General features: G+C 38.4%; 2 protein-coding genes across 3 annotated transcripts; both read right to left on the bottom strand.

Annotated features, from left to right (window-relative positions):
• Positions 1-2,592: 2,592 nt before the first annotated feature.
• Positions 2,593-3,463, bottom strand: LOC104592385 (MAPK kinase substrate protein At1g80180). The gene has a single exon (XM_010251731.3). It carries the CDS (start codon positions 3,239-3,241, stop codon positions 2,900-2,902), a length of 342 nt encoding a protein of 113 aa, XP_010250033.1. The 5' UTR covers positions 3,242-3,463; the 3' UTR covers positions 2,593-2,899.
• A 2,006-nt stretch (positions 3,464-5,469) lies between these two features.
• Positions 5,470-13,523, bottom strand: OCP3 (overexpressor of cationic peroxidase 3). 2 transcript variants are annotated; one of them, XM_088894036.1, is made up of 6 exons: positions 13,216-13,523; positions 10,342-10,586; positions 10,221-10,308; positions 8,222-8,524; positions 6,823-7,018; positions 5,585-5,721 (listed from the first exon to the last, which is right to left on the bottom strand). In XM_088894036.1, exons 1-5 carry the CDS (start codon positions 13,438-13,440, stop codon positions 6,869-6,871), a joined length of 1,011 nt encoding a protein of 336 aa, XP_088750162.1. In that variant the 5' UTR covers positions 13,441-13,523; the 3' UTR covers positions 5,585-5,721; positions 6,823-6,868. The 2 variants fall into 2 exon arrangements, with proteins under 2 accessions (XP_010250031.1, XP_088750162.1); XM_010251729.3 differs by having other exon boundaries at positions 5,470-5,721; positions 10,221-10,586; positions 13,216-13,521.
• Between the last annotated feature and the right edge of the window lie 2,803 nt (positions 13,524-16,326).

Below are 16,326 nucleotides of genomic sequence, written 5' to 3'. Positions count from 1 at the left end.
ATGTTCCGCTCGGCTCTCACCACCTTCTGTTTCTGTTCATGGAAAATGTTGGTCTAAACCAGAAAAAATGAAACTCTGGACAGCTAATATCACCTTGAATAAAGCCAATTATAGGATTCACCAGGGGACAATGTCTTGGGATATAAGAATCCACACCACAGAATACTTGGGGGCTTCACAATAAACTCATTCCCTTGTGGAAATAGGGATGTAATTAATTTGGCTGGGCTCAGGTTGAGCATTTGAAGGGACCAGCATTAATTCTTCAAATTAGGTACCAGACTTACATCTCTGATCCCTTGCCTCTTAACTGAATATCTGCTATACTGTGAACGGGTGGGTGGCACAACCAACTTAAGTGTAAAAAAGGGATTTGTTAAAAGTTTTAATGCCGACTGCTCCTCCCTAAGACCATTTGGTTACCCATTCCTGATTTATTAAATGATTCTTATTTTGTTTGGGGATTGTTTACCCATTCCTGATTTATTGAAGTCTCCCTATCAAAAAATAAAATCATTGAATTTGAAGTACTACTCTTCTTTCTTAGAAGAGGACATCCTTGGCATGGACCCTAACTTAATTAGGGTCAGCTCGCCATCCTTTGTACTAGCATGCAGTCATGTACATGTTCCATGGGCAATAAGGTGGGAGCTCACCACCTGATAAACTCCCCCTCAATCATCCAATAGAAATTTTGATATACAATTAAATCATATCATAGAGATAATAAGCCTGTCAGTTTCAGTAGTTTTAGACTTTTAGTTGGGGATCAATTGGGTCTGAAAACGACACAAAAGTGAAAGCTATTCGACAATCCTTCTGTTTATCCCTTATCTACCTTGAATTTGGCCAAGTAGCTGAGGTTTTCTCTTTGTTCCACTCTGATTCCATGGGGTTATAAATTGATTAGGCCCCCCATTTTTTATGGCTTTGAAATCATTACTTTGAATTCTGCCATCACAGTGACGATTGATAAGGGATTTGGGATCTGTTACTCTCGCTTTGTTTATGTAAAAGTCTATGCAATCAATCACAAGTGTTCCATATAAACGAGTTGGGCTCATTTGTGACGAACATCGCACATGATCTCATAAAAAAGGCCATGATAGACTTACAATGGATATGCATTAAACAGAATGAAATGGCGAAACAGAAAGCCGAACCCATGTAATCAGATAACGCTTAGATGACGATGACGATGCACTACAGAACAAACAGTGGAATTTGGATAGTTGCAGAAATAGTGTTATGAAATGAAACGAATCTTTTCCATTTTGGGTTTTTTTTTTCTTTTTCTTTCTTTTGGTTACAGAAACGTGTCAAAGTTAAAAACACTTCATTCAGCAATTCAGTGATTATTTATTTCAGCGGTAATCAAACACCAGTCTAAGGATAAGGAGTCATAAAGGGTGGTCTACGTAACAGTCATTCGGATCGGATTTGGCTACTGTGAAAATAGTAAATAAAGCTGGTTCCATGCTCAGCTGGATGGACCCTTTTTTTTTCCAGCTCTTAGCCATAATAGCAACAACAACTGCCATCGACAATGAGCTGTTGCAACCCCCTAAAGAAGCCCCAAGTAGTGGACTAAAGGTACGTACATCACGGGTTCATTTCAAGTTGATGACCTCCCAATAAATAACCTTTTGTTCTTCTTTCTGTATCAACCCGGGTCCGACCCGAACCCCCAATACATGGACATTGGACAGTACCATACAACATTACAACATACATGGTTCATGGTTGCGCAGCTTGCGCTCAATTCTTCTGGGTGTCAAGACAAGTTGACCCGATCCATAGCCAACCTGAGTTGACGAAACTCATGAATGTCCCCTTTTCTTGAGGAATTGAGAATGATAGATAGACCGGTTTAGGGTTTATGTCCCCAACTTGAATATTATAATCAATTGTTTATTAATTACAGCCCATGAGGCCATGAGACCACAAGCTTGCATTCAAAATAAATAAAATATTGTTTTAATGAGGAAAAATGATGAAACCATTGACCCTAAACTCCTAGAAATTTCAGTCGGCCATTGGCCACCTAATTGGTGGATTGGACCTTTCGAAATCCTTAGTCTTCTTCTGTTGATGGATGATCAACCCATGAGCAAACCGTGGGCCACTCCCATCTCCCAGCCCAACCACTGGCAATATAAACCAAATTATTTGGTCCCAACATCAAATGGTTGAGATTCTTCAATTGATATTTGTTTTTAAGATAATACCCATCAAAGGGTTGGATGGGCAGAGTTGATGAGTTGGGGAATTACAGAGACTCAAGACATCACATTGTAGCTGGCTGACAAAAGAGTGCTGCGTTTTATCAAATGGAGGAAAATGGATGGAGATATAAAAGGTGATTTGATACCACCAAACAATCACCATAGCTAATCTACTTATTTATTCTAATTTATAATCTTAATAATTAATAACAATGGTGCTTATCAAACTTATAACAATGGTGCTTATCAAACTTATCCTTTGATAATGTCTAAAAGTTTCACAGTTGCAACTGTACAAAATCTAACATCTGCTGGTGGTTACCTACTTATTCGGTCAAAACCCACCAAAAGTAGAGAGAGAGAGAGAGATCTGAATTGAGAGTTCTTCACACATGGAAATCCTTGTTGAAGAACCAAAAACAAAACATAAATATTGACAAGAATTACATGCAACCAGACTGGAGGAAAATCATCTCTAAGAAGCTCAAAAGAAGAGAGCAAGGACAGAGAAAGAAATTTATATATGCATATGGTTGATAAGAACTCTCTGTTTCATCTCATTTGATGAACGATTAACTAGAAACAAGAAGAAAAGGAGACATATATTCATGTTCAGCCAATTTGGAAATGATCACCGGAGAACATTGACTGTCACCGGAAAACATGGATGAACACTAGGACTTGCGCTTACCCGATTTGGGTCGACGGGTACTCTTTGGTTTTTTGAAAGCGTCACAGAATCCGCAGGCAGAGACCTTAGGAGAAGGTGGGTCGATGGCTGGTGACACCTTTCCTGTCCGATAACCCCGTCCTCCATTAGACCTGCTGCGCTCCATAATTCCTGCTGATCCGACACTCTTGCTTTTGGTTAGCTCTCTCACTTCTGCACCCTCTTGTTCGCCTTCTTCCTTCTGCTTCATTTGATCTAATTCTCCTGACAAGAACCTGTCTTCCCATACTAAGCCTGATGAGCCTTGTCTTCTGAAAGAAATTGAAGACCTTTGCAGACCAGCCATGGCCTCTCTCTCTCTCTCTCTCTCTGTTTCTGGGGTATGATCTAGAGACTTCTATGCTGAAAATATGAACTCTAAATCCACATGCTTATTGTTAGGCTTGGACTATATATAGAGAGATGAGGAGAGAGGATGACAAATGAAGAATAAAGAGTATGCCACCCGTATGGTTAAGGAAGAAATCAGAAAAGAAATAAAGGGAAAAAAGTGAAGGAGTTAATGAAAAGCAAGGAAGAGGAAGGCAGGAAGCATGTCTGTTGAAAGACAAATTAAAAAAAAAAATTAAAATTAATATTTGTTTTATTATTTTATAGCTAATAATGTATTAATTAGTTTATTATATATAGTTTTGCTATACTACTAAGTTGTCTTGTCTACTACTACTACAGCTTCTTGCCCATGAACTTTGACTGGTTCTTTGTCCATTGAAGGCTGACTCGGCAGGGTTGAGTCATCACCCAAAGCTCCCTTGGTTTGATTTGATGGAAAAGCTCTGGGTAGTTGCCGAAATTTCTGAGTAATCTTGGTGAATTAATTAACCCATAAACATGAACAAACGAACCTTTGTAATTTGCATTTAAAATCCGCATCCAATCATCAAAATTAAATGCATAGATTATTTTTCTTGCTCGTGCATATGATCATGCACCCTCTCTCTCTCTCTCTCCGATGTGACATTGTACCCTCTACAAATTACAAAGGCATCCTATACCACACATCTGGAATATTATGAGTAAGACAACTAGACTGGCAGATATAAGATTACATCTGTAATGACACGATGTACCACATGTGTGGTATATGATTCATCATTCATAGTTTCATACAAGAGAAATAATATTTCAAAGCACTTAATTTAATTTTAATATTTAAATTTTTCAAGCAAGACCCATTTGAAATGATGTAGCAGATGTATGGTGTATTTTTACAGTCATTCTTTTTACTATTTTATTTTATTTCTGGTATCATGTGCAGGCTTTCAGATAGCATTCTTCTGTTATTTTGTTAAGAAGACTTTAGCCCATGAAACTATGATTCTTACATTTATAATACAAATTGATTACTCAAGTTAGAATCATTGATACAAGCCCTTTCAAATGATTTTTTTAACTTTATTATTTTTCCCTTTTCCCAGATAGACCCGAAACTCTTAAGAAAAATTGACTGCTTGCAAATACCAAATAACCTGAGTTTTCTTCAAAACATAGCAACCTTACTCGTATTTCATGGTAAACCAAAGTCATGGCTTTGAAAAATGAGAGATTTGAAAATTTCATCCACAGAGAGAGTCACGGACCAGGAGGACCACACCTTCAATTCTCGAAACAACTAAACCCAAACATGATTGCCTTTATTGACTTTGGCCCAGCAGTTGGAAGTCTCTAAAAGAACAGAAGAGTTCATCTTTTATCATTTCACAATCATCACTTTTAATATTATTACCTAAAAAAGTGGCTCAAATATTTCAGCATGAAAAACTTTTCACCCATTTTATGGTGAAACAGACAGAGCCTTTAATTGTTTTGCTTCCTTTTTTTTGCGAAAATTCCCGATTAGTACCATATTCTTTAGGCCTAGTGCCCAACTTTAAAACGCGACAATTCAATATCCAACTTTCAAAGCGTGTCAATTTAATATCTACCGTTAATCAGCCATTAAGTAGCATTTGAAAAAACACAAATGTCCTTCAAGTGTCATCTAATTTTCTTTATCAACCATCCAAACATTGATAAAAAATAAACAGTCCCAATCCTTGCCTTTTTCTATTCAAGAAAGTGGACATTCTAGTGACCCTAACTTTCTTGAATAGAAGAGGCAGGGATTTGGAACTGTTCATTTTTTGTCAACGTTTGGATGGCTGATAAAAAATATTAGATGACACTTGAAGGGCATTTGTGTCTTTTAAATTGCCACTTAACGACTGATTAAACAACTGGTTAATGACAAGTAATAGATTGTCATATTTTTAAAATTCGTCTGCTCGGGCACTGAATTGTCACATTTTAAAGTTCGGGGGCCAAAGTGGCACTAGACCCAAAGTACAGGTACTAATCAGGAATTTTCCCATGTTTTACATTACTACATATCGTAAAATTTAGGCTCGACTTTATACTAGTTCAGGCTCGAGCTCTATACCAAGACTATTCAAATTTTGGCAAAAGCTAAACCCAAGCCTAACCCATGAACAGGTCTAGTTATCAGTACTTGCAACACACATGAAATCACATATATTTTCAAGCAATATTCAATTTTTTTTTCAATTTTTTCAATCCAGTATTTCAAAGATAAATATGTTAGAAGGGGTTCTAATGTTTAAACATATAGAAACCCCCTAAATCAATACAGTTACAGAAATATTATATGAACCATTACAAGAGAAATAGTGATCCAAATCTAGAGGCGATTATCTTATTGTTAACCCAGACCGTGGCACTAGCTTCATGATGAAAGATCGTTGCTCCAGTAGTCCAATAGTCAGTTCTCTATAAACCAAGAAAAAGAAAAGTCAAATAAGAGATATTTAGGCTGCATTTGGCATTCCTGACTTATCTTCTTTTTACTGTAAAAAAATCAGTATTCATAGGAGCATTTTAACTGCAGAAAGGAGATAAATCTTTAAAAAGGAATGCCAAATGCAGCCTTAGCTTCCTTTTCGACGAATAGACTTTAGACCAATGTCACGGTCATCAAATAAGAATTTATGAAAATTTCTTCTTGATGATATCAGACGATTCAGACCCACAGTTTCCGTATTAACAACAAATAGCTGAACTGACTTCGTGTTACTGATTGATAGCTCATCCCACCGCTTAGGGTAAGGTTACTGGTGACAGTTTCCACAATTTCCTCGTAACATTGTATTACAAAGGTGAATCACAAAGTTTTCTATGATGTTAATTTTTTTTATGGACAGTATTACAGCACCAAATTTCTGACTTTTAAGTGTTGCAAGTCAGTATCATTCATAGTTGTTTGGGCGCCCCTAGGCGACAAGGCACCCTTTGTGGCTCATCTCTCTGTTACTACTACTACTTACTTTTTTTCCTATAACAAAAATAAGGGTTCAGCCCCTAGGGAACTACCCTAGAATCTATGTTTTCTACATAAAAAAAAATCCATTGCCTAGGCGCCCACCTAGGCAACTAGGTGACAAGGCGCCCCCCTGTCGCCTAGCCTCACATTGGCGCCTTGAAAACTATGGTGTCATTATCTGAAACTATGGTCAGTTTGGAAGGAGTACAAATACAAATATGTGCAATACAAATACATGCAAAATAATACAAAATACAAGGCTTCTACATATTTGTATTTATACTCCTTCCAAACTGAGCCTAAATGTATAATTTTGATGTCCAACTTTTGTAATTCTTATCTGTGACTAATTTTTTTATTTTTGATTGGAACCGTCAAAATTCAAGCATCCAACTCAACTCAAATAAGCCTTTGTCCCGACTGTATATGGGATTGGCCACATGAAACCATTCCACTCTGTTCAATCTATGTCCTTTGTAAAATTCAAAAGCATCCTTAGTGTTAAAAAGTGCACTGATTAATGGTATCAAAGATACAGTGAGACAACTTACCAAAGAAAGAAGGATATACATTGGAACCAAACGGATGTAACTGACTTTAACTGGTAAAGACAGTATCAGCAGCTGACCGCTGGTAAGGAAGGCGATGATCAGGAACCCCATCTTCTGCACGTTTGTCTTCAAACCATTGCAATACTCTTCGGCGTGGCAGATTGGTGACATGTACTATGCTGCTGATCATTGCATTCTGCAATGTTATCATTGCACAAAACAACACATGAATTAATGCCCATACATTAGCATCATAGATGCATGCATGTGATACATGTGAAGTACTTGGTATATGAATTATATGCATATGGATATGACTATAAGTTTAGCAGAAGGTATGAACTGAGTTGATAGTATGCATGTGAAATGTATGAAAGCCATCGGCCATACAGACTCACCCGAGAAGCCTGGATCAATCACAAAGCTTCTATGCAAGAAGTTTGGATTTTAATTTCAAACTTGAGGATCCTCTGTCACGTAATAGAACAGAAGGAAAATCCATGCTGTCAGAAAGATAGTAGAAGGGCTTTGAGCAACCCCTCCCCCCCCCCATGAATTTTGATAAATAAAACCTGATTTGTTACCACTTTATGATACCAGTTAATCAGTTACAAGAATTTCTGGTATCATAGTCGAACCCTAGAATAGACCTCTTTGGAAAGGATGGACAACCATAGAAAATCCAAAATGCTAACACTTACCTAAAATTTTGAGTTTATAGGCCATGACAATGTTCAAATAGGCTTTCAATGTAAAAACTCATAAAAATCAGTACAACAGCAATTATCAACAATATGGTATGAACACAGTAAAGTCAATTCATATTTTAATTTGTTACAATGGAAGATAATCATGTCCATCCAAGGTTTGAAATTTCGAAAGTATTGGGTCGTATCTGCCGATATATCGTATCGGGGGCTTCCCAATACGCCCCTACAGGGGGTGTTTCGGGGTTTAACCCAGTTCAGGGGGTAGACAGGCCTTAAACCGACCCCTCTGAACCAGGTTTAAAAAAAAAAAAAAAAAAAACTAACTAAAAAAAATATGAGAAATCAGCTTCGATACAGGCCGATACACCCCTACCGGCATATCGGCCGTATCGATATTTTGAACCTTGTGTCCATCATAAATCAGAATACACTAAAAACGTTCATGTGTGCATGTGTTTGTGTAGGTAGCTAAATACATAAAACATGCATTTCAACAAATTTGACACTTTTATGACCAATATAAGAGCCATAATTTTATTGTTATGTACTACTTCAGTAAATAGCTCAGAGAATCTACAAGTTCATCTGAATAAGTAATTATCTGATAAAAAATAGTAGTTTTCTGGTTATCTGATGTCATATTTTGCCTAGTGCAAAGATTGCATATGAAACTGGATAAATTAACTTACAGTGGGGCGCTTTGTGCGACTATAAACTCTTTCAAGAGTTTCAATTTGCACTTTCTTCAGCCTCTTCTGCATAGACCATCTGGTTTGCATGACGTGGACTGGCATTTTCACCTTTGGCTCAGGTTCTGCAGCATCAATTTCTGTTCCTTCAGAAGGATCCATGGGTTTAGTTTCAGGTAATGAAGTTGGCACAACTTTATCTGGCAGAGAAGCACACATCAATAGAAGATTTGGAGGAGGATCGCGAAGCAATTCGAGGACCACAGCCCTATCAAGACAAAGCTCAGCAGCAAGACTCTTAATCTGTGAAAAAGACAGGTGTTAATGGGATCACACGACCATGAATCTGAATCTATGAGCAAGGAATGGATTTAATATTTATTAACTCATCATGTTTTAAACAACAAATTGTGGAACATGAGGCTTCCACATACAAGCTAATTAAGCCTATACTTCAAATTCTACTAATCTTATAGAGGAGGTCTGCAGGATGAGGCTTTGATTATGTGGTGTGTGTGTGTGTGTGTGTGTGTGTGTGTGTGTGTGTATATATATAGGATTGATAGATTAGAGTTCTATTGATTAATAAGTTTTATGATGGTGGTGTGGTGATGTACCTTTGGGAGGGTTATGTTGTGGGACGTTGTATTTCTTGTTAGTGATGCCTTACCATCAGAGCATATAATTTTTTTCTTTTTCATTTAATGAATATTTTCTATTTACAAAAATAATATACTTAATTAAGTTCAAAGAGTTATGATCTGCTAGTCCTTCATTGGGGCCTGTTTATTGGGGTCCTTTGTAATCTTCTAACTTGAGAAGGAATCTCTCCCTTTCTTCTCTTTTCATTGAATAAAATTAATATTTATCAGAAAAAAAAAACTACACACTGTTTAACAAATCTGTAGTATAGTTGCTGCATTCTATACATGCATTGGGTCAGTAGACTATGGCATTATCTGCTGATTTGGTTCATCACTACCTGCTTATTTGGTTCATTTATCATATAACATGAAAATTCTACCGCATGGAATACTATCTAGAAAATCCATACTGATACTGGCCATTATGTCACCAAGATACTTAAAAATGGACTCCATACATTTTCAGATTAAGTTACCTATCCATGCCATGTCTGGATAACATGGTTGCCCATTTGATGTATTTTTTTTTTAGATTAGCCTTGTTTATGTTAGTTCCATGTCCCAACATTTCTTGAACTTACCCTACAAATAATGGATGTTTTCTTCAATTCATGTTAAGAAAACACGAGCAAGAAAAGTTGGGCTCTTTTTGCGTGTTTCACTGTTATCTTCCTCAAAGTTGAGTCATGGGAGGGCACTGATTGGAGAAACAATTGCACCTGCTTTGGGCTGCCATCTCATCTTCCATGTGCCAAAAGTAGGGATATGTGGGATGCTATACCTGCTGTACCCAAACAACAAAAATTGATATATACATCTACTGTGCATGTGTAATCTAAAAGGCCATTACATAATGTTGGTTCCAGCTATTTGGAGTCTTGAGAGGGATAGACTGGAAATGGACCTAACCTTTTGACATTTTTCTGCACAAAGTGGCTGCTATTAGACTTGAATCCATGTTCTAATGATGGTTGTCATCCTAAGATTTTACCATTTCACTAAGCAATGGCCCCTGTGCATGTGTTATATGCATGTATTAATGCATTTGTTTTGTGTAAAGGATGGTTGCATCAAGTGTTAGCCTTAGACATCTTGGAGATGAGCACCTTACTAGCAGAGCCAATTTATGAGACAAGAGTTGCCCTATCTAGTTCAAAGATGCCTCGGATTTTTCCTTGACTGTATGAATGTTCCAGGCCATCAAGTTCTCAGTTGCCACCACATGTGGCAGCAACACATATATAAACACCATACACTAAAACATACTTGTAGCAGCACCACATATTATATATGAACACCACACACTAAAATATACAACTTTAGGAGTACATATATCAATATAAGAGGAGACTTACCCTAGTTTTACGCCGACCATCCTTTAACGCAGAAGCCAATCGTCTAAGTTGCCAATTTTTAAGCTTCAATTCTTCTTCTTCTTCTTCTTCTTCTTCTTCTTCTTCTTCTTCTTCTTCTTCTGACTCCATATCATTTTTTGTAGCATCTGTAGTTGAGTCAAACATTCCTGAAAGCTCATCATCCCCTAATGCCTCTTCCAGCTCCTGTTCAAGCTTAGCAAGGTCTTCCTCACTTATTTCATCATCACTGTCATCCACAGATAGGTCATCATTTTTTAAATCTTCTTCCAGCTGTCTAAAGAGTGCCTCAAAAGCATCTTCATCTATATCCTCCTCTTCCCCATCATCATTTTCAGGTAATATCAACTGGAGCACACAAATTGAATTAGATAATATTTTTGAACTCCAAATAGCTGACCATAATTAAAGGTTACTGATAATACAGGAATGACATTATCGTGTGTCTCAAATAGACCCTACGGAGATCAATGCATAAAAGAAACTGAAATAATGAAACTGAGAAACTTTAGGAACACAATCTAAATCAGACACAGAATAGTGGGACACAAAAAGAAGGGCTGGGTTATAATTACATGGTTCTCAATAGAGGTGTAAAGTGGGCTGGGCCGGCACGGCACGGCACGGCCCGCAGGTGGCCCACACAAAGTGCGGGCTGTGCCGTGTTGGCTAGTGGGCCGTTATGGGCTGTGTCGCCCTCCCCGGTGAAAATTTTGGGGGTCGGCACGGCACGGCTCACGGCCCAGGCCCGTGCGGGTCAGTACCGTGCCACGGGCCAAGCTGGCCTGTGGGCCAAGCCTTTGGCCAGGTCGGGCCGTGCATCGGGCCAAAGCTATTTATCTAAAAAAAAATTGACAAAAAACTTAAAATTTTAATTTTATATGAATTTTGTGTATACAATTGCTTATATATACAATAATTAAATAAATTAGTATAATAAAATTAAAAAATTATTTATTTTATTAATATATTATATACTATATATTATTATATAATATTATATAAATAATATATATGGGCCGTGTCAGGCCGGACTGAGCCGGGCTGCAGGCTGGGCCATGCTGGCCCGTGGACCTAAAACCCTGGCCCAGCACAGCCCGCATGATCATACCGGACCTAGCACGGCCCACGGACCGTCGTGTCGAGCCATGCCGGGCCAGTCCAAGTTCGTGCTTGGCCGTGGGTGGCACGGCCCAATTTACACCTCTAGTTCTCAAAACTAAGAAGGATGACTGAATAATAAGAGACTAGTATTGGTCTAGCTCTTAGTTTGCATGGAGAGATATAGGAAGTAATAGATGACAAAGTTAGGTACAAAATGGTTCAGAAGATGCAGTTGGTGTCACAAATCTGAACACAATTGGTGCTGCTACTATGTACCAATTCATGGGCGACTTTAGAGAGTGGTTGTTGTATTATCGGAGAACCATGCTTGCAATTGATGGATGATAGTGCAACTTCTGCTTTTGAAACCAATGATCTTATGATGATGAGCTCCGAATTGTATAATTAGTTCTAAAGAAGAAAGCTCAGAATTCCAATTTTAAAGATAATACGCATTCCTATGCATGAGCATGACTATCCATAGATGGATCCCAATGATCCAAATGTCATTCCTGATGGGTTAGCAAGGTCAAGGATCAACAGGAAAGGGTGTATGCAAATTGCAATATACTCATTTCCATACCTTGATGTATAGAAAACATGAATGTATGATATGTGATGGACTCTTGGTTTGTTATGACTGATGTCCATAGTGTGCATCATCTTTTTTGTATGTTCTCTTTTTAGATAATTTGTTTGATTGTTATATACGATCAACAATGGGAGACACATTAAATTTCTGGGATTTAGCCAAGTAGAGTTAAATTGGTTGTCCTATGAAAGTTATGAAGTTGGAGAGTCACACCAAATTACATTTTATTTCATGGGTTAGACCAAGAAACTATTCATGTCCTCTTTAATCATAAGGCAGGTACAATCAGAAAAGAAATGGTACAAAGAAGAAAAGGGTTGAGAAATATGAGTATGGAGTGATTCAACACAACATTTTGGATTTAGACGTCTCCTCAATTTCACTTACTTTGTGATTCTTCCCTCACAACTACAATGCATCTAATAATTACATGCTTCATAATAGGAGTTATTGCTCCAAAGTAGAAACATTTTCTATATTATCAGTTTTTATCAATAACATATATATAATATAACCTATAAGTTTATTGTAGTTTTAAGTTTACAAAACTAGGAGATAAATGTAAAACTAGAATAAAGATAATAGCCTCATCATATAGAGGATCAACAGAACATCAAATCCATATAGATGATACAGTAACTGGAGTATGAATCAGATCAGTTTATATGATCAACTCATGCATAAGAGAAACGATTCTATAGTTAAGTTGAAACTAGAAAGTGGAGAAGGAAGTGACGGAAAAGTAAATGTTCAAAAACTCAAAGTATCAAACTGAAATTTCATTGAAAAAAAAAGAAAGAAAAAAGCCAGTTACGGGAGAAGAATTTATGAACTTCCAAGTATATGAAAGTAATTTCTGGTACTCAACAAATCACTAGGTTGGAAAATCTATTTGGCATGTGTGTATAGAGCTAACAAAAGAAGAACAAATAGCCTAAAAAAGTTAAACGTAGACTTGGAGAAATTAAAACCAGCTAGAACAAATTTATAGACTCATTAGCTTCAATGTATAAATAAGTAAACGAAGCAGGTATTAGCAACTGGAGAGCATATACTTTATTAGCCTCCAATGAGTTAAATTAAAAAAAAAAAGGATATTAAACGAAATTACAAAGTTCATCCCTTCAAGAGCTCTAGAACACCAACCCAGATGAAATTTACAAAAATCAATTTACTTCCAGACATATATAAACCCAGTTCCTAACAACTCCTAAACAAACGAACCTGAAATAAATTAAAATAGAGGTAAACGTAGAAGAAGATGAATGAAGAAGTGTGTACCTTCTTATTCTTCTTCTTCATCTTCTCCGTCGTCGAGGATGTTACTGCAGAGCTGCTATTTCGACGACGCCGAGAAAAGACGAGAGTGGAGCAATTGAACGGGGCACGTGGCACAACCACATAAGGGCTGGGGGGAGCGAGACGACCGACAAAGAGGCGGTCACTGTGACGGGAAGCCGCTGAACCCCAAAATACCACAGAAGAAGAGGATGAAGCGGCAGCCATTGTTGTGAAGCTCCAAATCTGTTTTGCTTCTGATAAATCTGGAGTCTGGACGGATCACCTTCCTTCTGGCTTGCGGCTGCGGGGTTTTAGGGGCTTTATACAATGCATCGTGTCCAAATAAACTTATCAGTAGGTCTAGCTTGTGTTCCATCATGACAGTTGAAATGGTTGACTATCAAAAATTCGTACTGAAAGGATCATCTAACTGCGTCCTTCAGAGGATCGACGGGGCTAGGCTAACCCATGGTCATGGTGTGACGTGGCTGGATGACAGCCCGTAGAGGTTCGACCGGGGACCGTAGCAGTGGGAGTGGATCTTCGAAGATCAGGGGCCATCATAAGGAGGGATAGGATGCACATGACGAAAGGAAGCAGCGTGACTGCGTGGTTCGTGGTATAGATCATTTTCATGAGTTCGGATCTGCTGGTACCTTCATCCAGCCGCACATCAGGAACATCTGTTATACTTTATATTGACGATATATTTCTGATCAGCAATGTGTTGCGGTAAATCGTAAAATATTGGTCTCTGTAAAAATAGGTTTATCGCAAGAAAGGAAAGTGCTATGAACTTGGCACAAAGGAATGGGAATGCAATAAGGCGACGCTAACGAGAGAAATACCAATGTTGTTGTAAATTAAATTCAATGTGACACGCATATATACACGGCTTTAGCCCACTTGGATCAAGTGGTCAGGTGGGCCCAATGAATTGGCCACGTGTCCACTTGGTTACAACTTACAACTGTGGGTTGCCAGCTTGTCTTCCCGGGAATCCCGTAACCGATTCTTGTTATGTTAATAACCCCCCTCCCCCACCTCCCAATATGAAGTTGGGTATGAAGGGAATGAACATGTTCGTGTAGGAAGTGACAGTCAATGGCTATATGTTTTTTCCTTTTGCGAAAGATTGGATTTGTTGTTATATAAGGAGGGCCGCTTGATTATCGCAATAAAGCAATAAACAGTAAAGGTTGAGCGACAAGGATGCTAAGATCTGAGAGGAAGCGTTTGAGTCAGAGTAATTCTACGGTGGTAGATGCCATTACAGGATATTCTACTTCAGCAGATGAGCGGGTTACAGTGTTCTGTTTTTTCGTCTTCTAGGAAACAAGTGAATCGCCGACAAAAATCACATACCCTATTGTTGAACACCGGGAGATTGGGCAACTACCCCAGTCAGTATTACAATAGGCTCGAACACTAAAATCATTTGATGAAGGTAAGAGGACTCCTTTGTCTCGAAAAGCAGAGAGATATCTAAGGATGCATAATGTTGCAGACATGTGGGCTTCAACTGGGTGTTGTATATGTTGATTGAGGGTGTGAACAAAGTAGCACAACTCTGGTCGCGTAATGGTTAAGTATACTAGTCGGCCAATGAGACAGCAGAAGCGACTAGGGTCCGAAAGTAAGGGACTCTGTTCATCGAACCGTAGTTATTGTTCCATTGGAAATGATGTTGGGCGACAATCAATCATGTTAGCATCATGTAGTATGTCAAGTAGGTACTTCCATTGATGTAAAAAAATCGCAGAGGAAGAGCGATGAACTTCAATCCCCAAGAAATAAGTGAGCAGTCCCAAATCTTTGAGACGGAAGCACTTGTTCAGATACTGCTTTAGATCATTAATTTGATTGAGATTATTGCTAGTAATGATTAGATCATCAACATAAACAAGAACAGCAATGTATGAACCCGAATGGGATGAGAAGAAAAGTGAGTAGTCATTTAATGACTAAGTCCGTACTACTTGAGGGCGTCTGAAAAATTCTCAAACCATTGTCGCGAGGCTTGCCACAGACCATAAAGTGACTTGTTTAGCTTACATACTTGTTTGTCACCATGATGGGAAAGTCTCGGTGGAATTTCCATGTAGGCTTCCTCATGGAGATCTCCATTCAGGAAGACATTGTTAACATCAAGTTGGTGAAGGGTCCATCCCCGACTAGCAACTATTGATAAAAGGCACCTGACAATAATTAGTTTGGCCACCGATGCATATGTGTCATGAAAGTCCAAGCCCTCAACCTGAGTGTACCCCTTAGCCACAAGTCTCGCCTTATATCGCTCAACTATTCCATCAGCTCGATACTTGATTTTGTACACCCATCGAGTATCGATGGCTCGTTTTCCTGACAGCAGCTCAACAAAGGTCCATGTGTTATTTTGTTTTAAAGCTACAAGTTCATCTTCCATAGCTTGTCGCCACCATGGATCTAGAACTGCTTGTTTGTATGTGTGTGGCTCAGTTGGAGTGTCTACATGGTGAAGAAAACTAGTTGAGTGTTTAGAGAGCTAACAATCATAGTCTTGTAAGTATGTTAGAGCTCTCCGTTGACAGCGAGGTTGAGTCAAATTAATTACGTCGGAGTTGTCTTGATTAGGACAAACCATGTCAGATTGGACTGGTTCATTTTGAGTGGGGATGGGCTGAATGGTTTGCTCACTTTGTGGAATACAGTCAATGTCTTCCGGAGTGGGTAACAATATAACCGAACTTTGCTTTGTGGCATGTGTTGACCCATTCAGCATAAATGGGAAATGATCTTCATAGAAGACGACATCCCATGATGTAAAGATCTGTCAAGAATCCAGGTCAAGGATTTTGTAAGCCTTTTGTCCAAATGGGTATCTGACAAATACCCCTTTGACTGCTCGAGCAGTAAACTTGTCGCGTGTACAACTGTGGTTTTTAGCATAAACCAAACAGTCGAATACGCGAATATGATCATATGACGGCGGTCGATTGAACAACAACTGAAAGGGAGTCTTTCCGCCCAGAACTTGAGTTGGGAGATAATTAATCAGATATGCTGTCGTGGTCACACATTCTCCCCAAAAGGAAAGAGATAGCCCTGCTTGGAAGCGAAGAACTTGGGCTA

Source organism: Nelumbo nucifera, chromosome 8 (assembly GCF_055504915.1).
Source record: "Nelumbo nucifera cultivar China Antique chromosome 8, China Antique-T2T, whole genome shotgun sequence".
Classification (NCBI taxonomy): Eukaryota; Viridiplantae; Streptophyta; class Magnoliopsida; order Proteales; family Nelumbonaceae; genus Nelumbo; species Nelumbo nucifera.
This window is presented reverse-complemented; position numbering and strand designations above follow the sequence as displayed.

Bases quoted from the DNA above. Each gene is read 5' to 3' on its own strand.
- LOC104592385 (XM_010251731.3), bottom strand. From the start codon at position 3,241: ATGGCTGGTCTGCAAAGGTCTTCAATTTCTTTCAGAAGACAAGGCTCA.
- OCP3 (XM_010251729.3), bottom strand. From the start codon at position 13,440: ATGGCTGCCGCTTCATCCTCTTCTTCTGTGGTATTTTGGGGTTCAGCG. The intron at 8,525-10,220 runs GTAAGTCTCCTC...TCTTTTTCACAG, and splicing joins ATGGTCGGCGTAAAACTAGG to ATTAAGAGTCTTGCTGCTGA. The intron at 7,019-8,221 runs GTAAGTTAATTT...ATAACATTGCAG, and splicing joins GTCGCACAAAGCGCCCCACT to AATGCAATGATCAGCAGCAT.